At 45.2% G+C, this 13,074-nt stretch overlaps 2 protein-coding genes across 9 annotated transcripts in view; one reads left to right on the forward strand and one right to left on the reverse strand.

Moving 5' to 3' along the window:
* Positions 1 to 13,074, forward strand: part of ATMIN (ATM interactor) — a 37,969-nt gene that overhangs the window by 11,177 nt on the left and 13,718 nt on the right. For 2 of the 3 annotated variants that reach the window (XM_044760982.2, XM_070500571.1), the window contains exon 4: positions 1 to 3,789. The exons of the other annotated variant lie outside the window; for it this stretch is intronic. In XM_044760982.2, the coding sequence (XP_044616917.2) occupies positions 1 to 1,813 (1,813 nt within the window). In that variant the 3' untranslated portion in view covers positions 1,814 to 3,789. Of the gene's footprint in view, positions 3,790 to 13,074 lie in introns of those variants that run through there. 3 annotated transcript variants of the gene reach the window in all.
* Positions 3,083 to 13,074, reverse strand: part of C28H16orf46 (chromosome 28 C16orf46 homolog) — a 25,593-nt gene continuing 15,601 nt past the window's right edge. For all 6 annotated transcript variants that reach the window (XM_014844554.3, XM_014844762.3, XM_014844620.3 and 3 more), the window contains exon 4: positions 3,083 to 9,887. In XM_014844554.3, the coding sequence (XP_014700040.1) occupies positions 8,880 to 9,887 (1,008 nt within the window). In that variant the 3' untranslated portion in view covers positions 3,083 to 8,879. The remainder of the gene's footprint in view (positions 9,888 to 13,074) is intronic.

Below are 13,074 nucleotides of genomic sequence, written 5' to 3' on the forward strand. Positions count from 1 at the left end.
GGATCCACCTAGTAAGAAAAGGAAAATGGAAAACTGTCTGCACAACCAGAAGTTGTCCAGTAAGACCCTTGAGTCCTTGAACAACCAACCAGCCCCGAGACCAGACGCTCAAGAACTAGAAACTTCAGAAATAAAGCTAGTCGCTTCCTTTGAAGACTCTTGCAGCTCTAATGCCAGAAAGCAGCCTCTTACAACACCTCCGAGATATCCTCAGAAGTTGCTTTTACCAAAGCCCAAAGTGGCTTTGATTAAACTCCCCATTATGCAGTTTTCCCCTCTGCCTGTCTTTGTGCCCACAGCCGACCCCTCGGGCCAGCCTGTGGTGTTCGGTGTCGACCATCAGGGCTCTGCCCCGGGTGCTGTGCACTTACTGCCCTTGTCAACAGGAACCCTGATCCTTGGCCTAGATTCAGAGGCTTGCTCTCTTAAGGAGAGCCTCCCTCTTTCAAAAATTGTGAATCCTGTTGGTGTTGAGCCAATTAGTATAGGTGTTCAAGTGAACTTGGGTAAAAGTCCGTCTGATCCTTTACAGGAACCAGGGAACACATGTCAAAAGAACAGCATTTCTTCAATCAATGTACAGACAGATCTATCTTATGCCACACAACACTTCATACCTTCTGCACAGTGGGCCAGCCCTGATTCCTCCGTATCGTCTTGTTCTCAAACTGATTTGACGTTTGGTTCTCAAGTTTCCCTTCCCATTAGTGTTCATACTCAAACATTTTTGCCCAATTCTAAAGTAACCTCATCTATAGCGGCTCAGACTGATGCATTTGTAGATGCCTGTTTCCAGTCAGGTGGGATCTCCAGAGAAACTCAAACCAGTGGAATGCAAAGTCCAGCAGATGAGCGAGTACAGATGGCCCAAGCTGTAATGTGTGGAGACATTTTTGAGAGCGTGCATTCCTCATACGGTGTTTCTACAGACAGTGTTGTAAGCGGCGGCTTAGCAGCAGAGACCGTAACTCACGGTTTGTTAGCGCAGAGCCAGCCTAAGACTCTAAATCAAGATAGTGAGAAATCCACACCAATTGTAAACTTCGGTGTGCAGAATAGTATGCTGCCTTCACAGAACATGACAGATAACCAGACCCAAACCATAGATTTATTAAGTGATTTAGAAAACATCTTGTCAAGTAATCTGCCTGGTCAAACACTGGACAACCGTAGTCTTTTGTCTGACACAAGTACTGAACCTGACACCCAGCTCCCGTCTGGCCCAACACAGAATCCTGCAATTGATTTTGATATTGAAGAGTTCTTTTCGGCCTCAAATATCCAGACTCAGACTGAAGAGAGTGAGCTTGGCACCATGGCCACTGAGCCAGTCTTGGAATCGCTGGACATAGAGACCCAAACTGACTTCTTGCTTGCAGACACCTCTGCCCAGTCCTACGGTTGTAGGGGGACTTCTAACTTCCTAGGCCTTGAAATGTTTGACACGCAGACACAGACAGACTTAAACTTCTTTTTAGACAGTAGCCCTCATCTGCCTCTGGGAAGTATTCTGAAACACTCCGGCTTTTCCATGAGTACTGATTCATCTGACACAGAGACCCAAACCGAAGGAATCTCCACTGCTAAAAACATGCCTGCTCTGGAGAGCAAAGTTCAGTTGAACAGCACAGAAACACAGACCATGAGCTCTGGCTTTGAAGCCCTGGGGAGCTTGTTCTGCACCAGCAATGAAACTCAAACGGCAATGGACGACTTTCTTCTGGCCGATTTGGCCTGGAACACAATGGAATCTCAGTTCAGTTCTGTGGAAACCCAGACGTGTGCAGAACTACACACAGTCTCCAGCTTCTAACAACGGAGGCCACGTGTGGGATGGCGTTTACGATTTCCTTCTGGATTTAGAAACTGGAGAATGGGGACAACAGTATTAACTCTATTGAATGTAGTCTGTGACGCAGTTACTTCAATTCTTCGAGGTTCTTTGCCTTTTGTATGTGTAAACATGAAATTTGTGTATAAATGTGAGTGTATTATAAAATGTAAGATGTTGACCTAAAAATGATTGTTTTTGTGTTGCCGACGTTTGCCGTTTCACAGCTAGTCTTCTCATCTTAAAAAAAAATGTATTTCACCTTTAAAACCCATCTAACCATTTATCTGAAGCCAAGCTTACCAGGTACTAGGGTACAAACTTTTCAAATCTTCAAAACATTTTAGTCAAAGTGTGACTTGCTTAACTTAAATTTGTACCTAAAATATTTTTGACAGTGCTTGTTAGAAATTCCTGTTTTCTGATAGTAGTATCTAGAGACTTCTGCTGCTGCACCATCAGATTGAAACACCAGTGCTTAGATGGTTTGAGACTCATGCTGCCTGCAGCTTCATCTGCTTTGACATCTCACTCTTTTCTGATTTGAAGACACAAAGGAAAACTACAGCCATCTTTAGCTTTTGAGACAGCTTTCATGTATTCATTGCCATTCCTTCTTCACATGAACTATTATTGATACCCATGTAAGTGTACAGTACCTTCCTCACAAGGCACATGTTGCTGTAAAATTACTGCTTAAAGAAGTAGTGGCAAGCGCTTCGCGTAAATAGCGATCCTTCTGGTCTAAATAAGAGTAAGTCCTCCCGACCATGGAGATGCTGGATTGTGCAGTCATGCCTGTTAGCTCCTGCTGGAGGGAGCGTGCCCCCGAACGTCCCTCATGCTCTCTGCAGTAGGCCAGGGTGCAGCTCCAGAGCTGCTTCTCAAAGGACACCGACAGGCTGGATCTGAGTTTTGTCGCTCTCAATGTTAGAAAAAATAATGCAAAGAGAAAAGGACATTCCCCTCTAAATTTCACTGCTGTGCATAAGCTTGATAGGGCAAGAGTGCAATCAACAGTTAAACTGAATCTTCCCTCCATCCACCTCTCATCGTTTCTTAAGGAAGGACATTGGTCTAGCAAGGATATTTGTGCCTTGCGAGCAATTATAGAATAGATTCATGTAAAATAGGCTATTCTGCATTTTGTTGCTTTATTTATTTGTCTGTTTAGAGAGGCTGATACCAAACAGTCTTCTTCAAGGAAAACGAGGTGAAGACCAGTTGCTTCAATAATCAAGAACATCTGTGTTTTGAGATGGGCGTATGGTCAGGGTGCTTTTGGGGTTTTCTTTATTTAGGAGATCCTGAATTCTTGATTGTTGGCCAACTTTCAGGCAAGTAAAAATCAGTACAGCCTGTAAGTTTTCTAAGTTTACGAAAAGAAAAAAAATGCTCTGTTCCTTCTGTGGCGCATGCTTGTGTTGCTGAAGACTAAATCCTCAAAATAAAATCTAAGGAGAGGACTAATAATTTATTAAAGTAAGCTGATGGTGTTGCTACTAATTCCTATCCCGTAGGAGCATTGCTGAGATGGGTAAATAACATATCCTGGGCAGATGAACTCAACCTGGTAGATGAACGTTTGCTTTGGTCACAGTTGCCTATGAATATGGGTTTCAAAACAAACATAAAGCCTTAACTTAGCATTTCATTGTTTTAGAATTGTCACTGCCTTAATGTTCAAACATCTATTCAAGTCCTCCTAGTAAAGGAGAAATGCATGTCTGTTTATGTTTTTTGTAAATATAAATGCAGTGATCTGCGGCTTTAAAAACAATTGTTTCTGTGGCCATGTTTGTTAATCCAGCCAATAGAGTTATTTACAGAAAAATGGAGCATGTAATAGTTCTTCATTTACAAGAAAGAACTGTTCCCCCCAAACCTTAGTTATCTGAATTGTTCTAAGATATTTGTAAAAACTGAAATTCAGTGATTAAAGAGAAGTGAGAATTCTACTTTTCTGTGTGAATTCTTCAACATACTCATAATGTGACTTATTTTGTTTCCTTAACTTTTCACAAACTCGTCATCTTCTGAAAGTCGCACAGTGCCTGGTTATTTTCATTATTGTTTTATCTTTGTTCATAAAATATGCTGACAGTTTTTCTAATGGAAAATGAAAAGACACTCCATTACCAAAGTTTCTATTTTGATGTGAAGTTTCTATTTTGATAAAAACTCTACACCTTAGGATTTAAGTTTTTGGAAAATTTATTTAAAGGAAATTACTCTAATTCATGCATTTGCCAAATGTTACCATTTTATAATAGGCCTTTTATCTTTGTAAATAATGTGGTTCTGGTTTAAGAGCAAAAATAAGAGTGTTAGAGTATGAGTCATTCTTTGCTCAGTAACTAACTTGCAGGAAAGCCAAATCTGTGTGTTTCTGATTCCCTTGCCATAAAAGGGAAAATAACAGTAGAAAAATTTTGTAGACTTACCTGAAAGATGCTGAGTAAGGTTTGAAGCTACTTTTGATTAGGGGAAAATGTATCATTGTCAGTCTAGTTGTGATGTTGTTTTAGTAATAGTGGCAAATAACAGGGTGATGTTTTCATGGAATCCTTTACGGCCTCAATTTTAGAATATTTATCTCAATTCCAGTCCAAACCTGCTCATCAAAGTCTGCTATCTAATATTGACTCTGAAGAGCACTTACTATCTGGTATGTTTAAAGCAATGCTTCTCCAGCTCGTCCTTGGAAGGCTCTTAAAGAGAAGGAGCAACATGTAACTTTGGGGGATGTAACTTTAGGGATCAAGGCTTTGAAATCTCACGAATCATGCACTTTTATTTTCCTTCTATCTCACAACGTGTGTGTGTTCTCATCTGAAGGGTGTTAAAGTGCCACTGATTAAATTTGACACTAGGAGAGGATAGTTAATCTTTTGGCTTCATACTCACTCCCAACATCTAAAAGACTGTTAAATGGCATGAATTTTAATCTAGTTTCTTCAGCAAGATGCTGGCTAATATGATGTTCTTATGGCCAAAAAGAGTTGACTCAATACCCTTGTTCTGCAGTGTTCAAATCCAAAGAGTTCTCTCGGTTGTGTGAACCGTATTGATTAGCAGATACACTGATCGCTTAGTTTACATATCGAGAGAGCGGGCTAAAGAGCAGATAGAGAGGATTCGCGCGTTGTCAGTGTTTTAAACGTTAACAAATGTGGGCACTAAGTCATTTAAAAATAGGCATGTTTGAAAGAAGCAATTGCCCAAATTGTAGATGAATAAAAGAATTGTCTATAATGCTTGAACTGAAAGAGTACCAATATCCATTCAGTTCTTTCAACAAACTTCAGAAAAAACTAAATTTTATAGTGCCTTACTAATAAATAACAAACACATTTGTAACTTTGTTCTAAATCCACAAATTCAAAAATAGCGAAGGTTGGCGTAGGAGAAACTTGCTGCATAAGGCCCCTCCATTAACTTTTGGTACTTTACTCTCAACCAAGTTAATCTTACAGGACATAAGGCTGCAAAAAAGATACAACAAAATTAAGACAAGTGATACTCTTTTTTTAGTTTATCAGTGAAACAGTCAAATATTTCAGAAAATGAAAACATTTTGGAAAACTTGTATCCCCGTGGTGACGTTCTTATTCTCAAAAGTGCCTATGTTACCTCAATGTGAACTGAAAAAAAATTGGGGGCCCAATGGAGTGAGCACATTGGCATGGTATGTTTCAGTAAAACCTTGTTCCAAGCTTGGCGTCTCCTCACTGCTTCTGCTTGTAGCTTACTCTTTGCTTTCTGGTGATCCATGCTTTTTCCATGTCCTGGGTGAAATATTTGGTTTTGTGATTGCATCTCAAACATGCTGCTGCTTAGGACTCGGGGTTTAGCCTGGGCATCGGGAGCACAGCGTTGAATCCGTCCTGGCTCCACTGTCCCAGGTAGCCTGGCAGATGGTGGGAGAGTGTTCCCTGTGGTCCCAGGGCTGCCCTTGTGTGCCCTTGGTCAGACACAAGAGCCCCAGTGTTTCTTCCCCACCTTGCTTCTCAGTAGCCCCTAATAGCGTCAAGGTTACACTGGACCCAAGCCCAGACACCCCGAAAAGCCCTAGATAGGAGGCCTCCAGTCATGCAGCTCTGCCTGCTTGGTCAACGAGGGGCTCCCACAGAGAGGGGCTGGGGCTCCTGGGGGCCCTCTGGGTCCTGAAGCTCCGGAACTGAGAGGGAGGGAGAGTGAAGGCAAATGTGATTCTGGGTTCAAATCATTTTATCGCATGGTCTTTGAAGTACAGGTAAATTTCACAATGAGGGGCAAAGTCCAGAATATAAAAAATAAAGCTAAAATTAGGGCAAGTCTCCCTGAATAGCCGAAGTCCTACATACTTGTCCAAATGTAGCCAGGCCCTATTCTGACTGAGAGCCTTCCCCTTTCCCTTCAGGAGTGCTACCTCTCCTGTCTCTGAGGTCTCCCTCCAGCGTCTCCCTTGCCTCCCCCAGACCCTCAGCAGCATCCCCTGGCCTCAGCCCAGCACGAGCCCTGTGTCGGGTGCTGCCACAGTTCCACTTGGTGATTTTTTAGGGTTTCAAGAACAATAGGAGTTTGGAAAGTTTTACTAATGAGACATCCAAAAATAACAGAATGAGGGATGAAACACAGAGTCCTCCATGCTTGGTTTGAAGAGGACTAGAGGAACTCAAACCGAATTGAGAGCATCATCTTGCGGTAGGAAGAGGGCCGATGGCACCTACATTACGACATGCTTAGCTCCCTTCAATGGCAGGATTTCCCCTGAGTGTCTTGTCAGGGACCTAGAACCTAATGAGGACTGTATTCTAGTAACGTTCAGCCTTCGTCTGGACTTGAACGCAAGGACCAGTTTGGATGTCCTGATTTAATCTGAGTGGACATTGGAACAAGGCCTAGAGTGACTTTATCCACCAAGAAACAAGCTAAACCTGCGCTAATGCAAATAAGATCCCAGAGCAACTTTATTTATTAGTTGGCACTTGACTAATTATTTAGACAAAGAGATGCCGAACGCAAAACATTCTCACCTATTCACAGAGGAACCCTCTGGTCAATATTTTGCTGGCCAAATTAATTATTTGCTCAAGAAGAAGGATACTACAAATCTTTAAATTTGGACCCTTCCTTTGTTCAAACTTTGTACTCTCCTCTTAATTCTAAATTATTATATGTTTACCTCCAAATCTATAGAATTTATAACCCTTATCTCGACAAAAGAGTTTTTCTTAAGAAAAATATATTCTATTGTATCTTAAGATTTTATTTTTTTCCTTTTTCTCCCCAAAGCTCCCCGGTACATAGTTGTATATTCTTAGTTGTGGGTCCTTTTAGTTGTGGCATGTGGGATGCCGCCTCAGCATGGCTCGATGAGTGGTGCCATGTCTGCACCCAGGATTCAAACCGGCGAAACACTGGGCCGCCTGCAGTGGGGTGTGCGAACTTAACCACTCGGCCACGGGGCCGGCCTCTATTCTATTGTATCTTAGATCAGTGTATTCAAACTGCCTCAAGATCTCACAAGGTAAGTACATCGGGGCTGAGCGGGTGGGGTTCGGTCCCTCCCTCACACTGCTCAGTGCCCTCCCTCCCAATTAAACACTTTGAATGCTTTATATATCGAGCTGCTTCTTATTCTGCTGCTTATAAAAGGGGGCTTGAAAAACCACTGGCTTAGGTGCGCAGGCTGCCAGAGCTGCAGGGTCCTCAGACAGTACCAGGTCCTACTCCCCCACTGTCCAAACACCGGGGGAAGTTGGGCCTCCTCTTGGGGACAGAATCCAGATGATTTCTTCATTCAGGGAGGAAAGAGGGGGCAGAACCTAAGAATTGCTTCTAGGCTGTAAAGAAGTGTTCAACCTCAGTGGGCAAAATATACCTTTTAATGACTGTTGTCCTATAAGCATTCCTGTATTTCTAGTGTTTCATAAAAACCAACAAAACAAAACAAAAAAAACTAACAGACAAGATATTACAAAGACCAATCATGGAGAGCAGATATTTACAAATACAGTCATATATTCTGTCTGCCCATCATTTAGGAGATGAAAAGTTCAGAGTTCAAGTACAACCTATCTTAAGCAAATGCAAACTATGTAATTACAGAGCGGCTAAATGGTTATTCACATCACAAAATGGTTTTTCAGAGCATTACTCTACATAGCATTGTCACCTGGCATTTAAAGTATAACTCATTTACAAACGCTTAATTTATATACAACTTCAGGGAATACACATTGAGGTAAAATGAGGGGGTAGGGGGACAGGAGAAGGGAGAAAGTAACAGCCCCATTTCATAAGTGTCTGTCGGGGTCGTAGAGTTCCCAAATACTAGACGCAAGGTAAGGCTGGAGGAAGCATGTGGGGTGACAATAATCACAGTGAAATTCTTTTCAAATAATTAATTATTCTTAACCTTCTTCCAAAGAAGGATTTTGTAGAGCTGTGGCTAAAACTTCCCAGACACAGAGACGAGCATGATGCTACAATGTAAGTAAATGTCACCTTGGACACAAGGATATTCGCCAGAGTTTTCTATTAAAGCAATGTTTCAGATCTTTGTCGCAAGAGAAAATGAGGCAGCAGATCTGCCTGGTTCAAAAGATCAGGAAACAATTTGGTCTCAACAAGCCCAGTCCACTTAGCTGAAGGCACTGGGGGAGGACACGTGGCTTGGAGCCGCCATGGGGGCATCCCTGAGGGAGGCCCTTCGGATCGCCCACCGTCCGCTTGGGTTCCTGTGGGACTGGAGAGAGAAGGCAGCAGTGGCTGAGGAGACTGGCATTACCGGTTTGCATTTTGCAAACGACTAAGCAACAGAAGCAGGTAACATAAATATAGGGGTTTCAAAATCAATGGAAACTCATACAGTGAGGTTCAATCTCCTCTGGACCAGTCCAAAAAAAGGACAAGGGGAAGGAGGGAGGGAGGGACGAGTATGGGAGAGCACATGAAAAGGAGAGGGTGACAGAGCCAGCGCCAAGGGGCACGGGGTGGGGACAGGAGAGGGGTGAATGAATCTCCAGCAGCGTTCATTCCCTGGGAGGTATATTGTAGCGACTCAGAGCAGCCTGTGAGCGGAGACGGGGATAAAAACTCTGCTCACTGTGAGGAACGGCAGGAGAGAGCTTGACAACACTTTGGTCTCCACCGTTTCTGGCCTGGTTTCCTGCTTGGCCTCGGTGAGAACGCGCTTTTGGGTGTTCCTGGGAGGTCTTGGCTCCCTGGCTTTGAGTCTGGCTTTGTGGTTTTGCACTCCCTGTTTCTGCAAAAGCTGCAAGGTGGCGAGATATCGAACACTGTTGGGGTTGGGAGGGCACACCAGGTTTTTCTCAGGCAGGAGGGACCAGGGCAGGCAGCACGGCTCGGGGTTGGCCAGCAGGGATGTCCGGGCAGCTGGGGGAGGGAAAGGCTGCAGGTCGTTGACCTTAAGGTGACTGGCCAGCTCAGTGGGTCTCTTTTCTCCTTTCCCGTCAACTGTTTTCAATCCATATTCACAAGCCACACACTCATCCTTTTCCACACACAGAACCTTCTCTTCCGGCTGCCAGAAAAAGTTCTTACTCTTCTTACCCAGAACATCCAAGCCATTTGGGAATGAAGACTTCAGGGGAGGTAGAACTAACAGAGCCTTGGAAGTCAAGGAGTCTGAGGTGAAGGGACCTCTGTTAGCGCCTCTGATGGGACTTCTGGGGTCCTTGCCCCTACCAGTCTCCGGGATGGCCCAGTTTTCCATGCACCAAATAAACTCCTTTATTTGCAGACTTTTTTTCTCTCCCTGACTGTAGGTGGGAAAGCAGATCTTGCTAATCTCCCTGGAGGCAGTGGGGAGGTCTCGGGGGGGCCCCTGAGTCTGGGAGAGGCTGCCTTGATCCTTCTCCGGGCCCACCTCAGCCGGTGCCCCCGACTCCAACTTCCCTGCCTCCAACTGAGGCCTGGCCTCAGAGCTCCCTTGGGACAAACTGACACAGAGTAAGCAGCTGCCGGCACTTTCTCCCACCCTCGCCTTTTTAAGCTTCTTTCTGGGCCAGATGCAGGCGGTCGGAGAAGTCCTTCCCCAGCCTTGGACCTGCAAATAAAGTAGCACGTTACTCTCAGCCAAGCCGCCCCAACTTTGGCCACATCTCCAGTTTGGCCCTCCTATTTGAAGTCAGATTTTTTTTAAAATGCACTCACCTATTTTTTTTTAATTTTAATACCTATTTTAGCCTCATACTAAGCAATAGTATTTGTAATAGCATTTGTTAATCTGAAATAGTGAAAGGAATTGTTAATGCTAAAATACTGAGCAGTAGTATCTGTAAATGGCCACCTTGATGTGCTGACTAGATATTTTTTCAAATGCACATTAAAATACATTCAGAACTATTAAAATAAAATCAAAACTGTTCGTCCTTGTCCTCCCTACCAGGCTTTCTTGTGCCTCCAGGCTGTTCCCGTCCCCGGAGACTGCTGCTGTGTGGAGGGGCTGAGGGAGAGCGGACAAGCAGAGGCAGGTGCTGGAGTTGGTGGCGTACCCCAGGCACACCTGCGCCCTTGTCCATGCCTGGAGCCCCTGGCTGACCTTGCCACAGAGGTCCTGTTAAATAGAGTGCTATATAAAAGTACAGGCCACATTTGGGACACACTCATACTAAACTAATTAGGTGCTGTTTACCGAAATTCAGGTTTAACTGGGTGTCCTCTGTTGTCATTTCCTCCATCTGGCAACCTTACGTGTAAGAAAAGCAAAAATAGCTCCCACACTTTTACCATGTTCCAGGGGCTGAGCTGAAGATCTGTTAGCATCCTGCATTTAATCCTCCTTGTAGCACTACAATTCAAACATTCTGATACCCAGCTTACAGAGGGGGAAACTGAGGCTTGAAACATTGTTACAGCCAGTGGCTATTTCTGGCACATTCAGAGGGTCTGTGCAGTCCCACACAGAGGACAAGGAGAGGCTGTGGGGGGCGGCAGTGTCTCCAGGCCTGGAAGATGCGGTCAGCCTCTGGTCATCCTACACAAAACGTCCCCTTACCATCGTTCCCTCCTCACCCTGCCCCACTCACTTCATGTGCTCAGCTCCCCAAATTCCTCCAGCTAAAAATTCCTAAGTGTTAAGCATCACTTTAAAAAAAATCTAGCGTGTGTTGGCACCAAATTAGGCATTTGTGTCCTCACTACACCCCTACGGCCCAAATTTGCAGATGAAGAGCCTGGAGCTAAGGGACAGGAACCCTCCCCAAGGTTAGCTGCCAGTAAGTGGCAGATTTGAATCCAGTTCTTTCTTATTCCAAGGTCCCAGCTCTTCCCAAAGCCACCCTGATAACCTCGAATACATTCCAACCGAAAGGACCGTTTTCCTTCTATAGTTAAGTCCCAATTGTCAGATGGCAATTATATACAGGGGCTTCAGGGTTGCTGCCCCGTGGGGCACACCGAGTCCACTGAAGGACACGTTGCCCGGCCTCTTCGTCCCTCCGCATTTCTTCCAGGAACCCTGTCCCTTCACGTGCTGCCCAGGTGGCACTGGTTCTTCTGGGACCACGCTGCTGGCCTCAAACCTCACTCCTCCCTATCCTGGCTCCGCAGGTGGCTCTCCAGCTTTTGCAGGAAGGCAAGAATCCCAGCCTGCTAGCTAACAGGTCCTTAGGTGACAGGTCCTTAGATGAGGGCCTCTCTACAGATGATGGCTCCAGCTGGAAGGAGGCAGCCCCCCAGGCCCTCCTCCAGCCAGGGGATTCGTCTTCAGGCTGTGTTTGTGTAGCAAGGCAACTTCTACTTAATTGTGTATTTATTGAGGGGAACCTAAGTTCTGGAGCAACCCCTGCACTTCCGTCTTTCTGGATCTATTCAACAGGCTCCCCTGACGAGCCAGCACATGCTCCCCACTTGCCTGACCCTAAGAGCCACCTGAGCAGCTACAGTAGAAACTAAGGTAGTGACAGGAAAGGCTCCTTGTGTCCAGTCAGTCCGCGTCAAGAACGTATGCCCCTGAGGCAGCGCATCGTCTATCTCCTGTCTCTTGGCTCTGAAAGCATAGGAAATTCGCACAAATTGCTGCCAGCAAGGTGTTCTCTGTTCGCCTTCAAATGCTGGCCAGGGCTCCCTGGCACCAGCACAGAAAGCGTCAAAGGGCCAGAAGCCAGCGCAGGAAGCCGGCATCTGGCAGGACAGGCCTCCATCACCTCTCCTGAAGCAAGGCGCCCTGCGGAAGCGAGGCAGGCCTGGTGGGCACGGGTCGGGGGCTGGACAGAGAGAACGAAGAGCGGCAGGCAGGAGGTGATATGGCAGGACCACCCTGGATAGAGTGTGAACAGCACACACACTCTACGCAAGGGACATGTGGAGCACTTTTTCCAATTAAAAGCAAATTCTTTTCCAACAGCCCTTAGATATACATTTCAAAGTAGTTGCCTTACTAGTAAACTGAACCTTCTAAACTTCGAACATTTTAAATCTGTAAATAGAACTGTCTACAAGCCTGATTTATGTGGCATGGGTGCGCATGTGTGGAAGGTCACAAACGCTTAAGGCAGCGGTGTAGGCAGCACAGCAGACAGAGGACTAGAGAAGGGCTCTTGAAGATGTGATTCTTTCAAGTGGACTTGGGTGAGTCACTCTGCCTTGTCTTAGCCTCAGTTTCCATATTTATAAAATAAACCAATTAGATCAGGGTTTCTCAACCTTGGCACTACTGACATTTGGAGCTTGTTATGGACTATATATTTGTGTCCCCCCAAAATTCCTATGTTGAAACTCTAGCCCCTAATGTGATGGTTTTTGGAGGTGGTACATTGGGAGGTAATTATGGTTAGATGAGGTCAAGAGGGTGGGGCCTTCATTGATGGGACTAGTGCCCTTATAAGAAGAGGAGGAGATAAGGGACCTCTCTGCTTGCACACACCAAGGAAGGCCATGGGAGGACACAACCAGGAAGAGGGTCCTCACCAAGAAACCCACCAGGTTTGCACCCTGATCTTGGACTTCCAGCCTCCAGAACTGTGAGCGGTAAATGTCTGTTGTTTAAGCCCCCCTGTCTATGTTATAGCAGCTGGAACTAAGACAGGGTGGGGGCCATCCTGGGCAGTGTAGAGCAGCACCCTGGCCTTGACCCACCAGATGCAGTGACATCCCCTTCCCCTCACCCTGAGTTGTGACATTACCAACTGTCACCTGAGAATTACCGGATTAGACCAAATTTCTTTATAATTCTACATTTAGGATTCTATTATTGATTCTAAGAATAGTTTAATAAACCCACAGGGTTCTGA

This window comes from Equus asinus, chromosome 28 (genome assembly GCF_041296235.1).
Source record: "Equus asinus isolate D_3611 breed Donkey chromosome 28, EquAss-T2T_v2, whole genome shotgun sequence".
Taxonomy (NCBI): domain Eukaryota; kingdom Metazoa; phylum Chordata; class Mammalia; order Perissodactyla; family Equidae; genus Equus; species Equus asinus.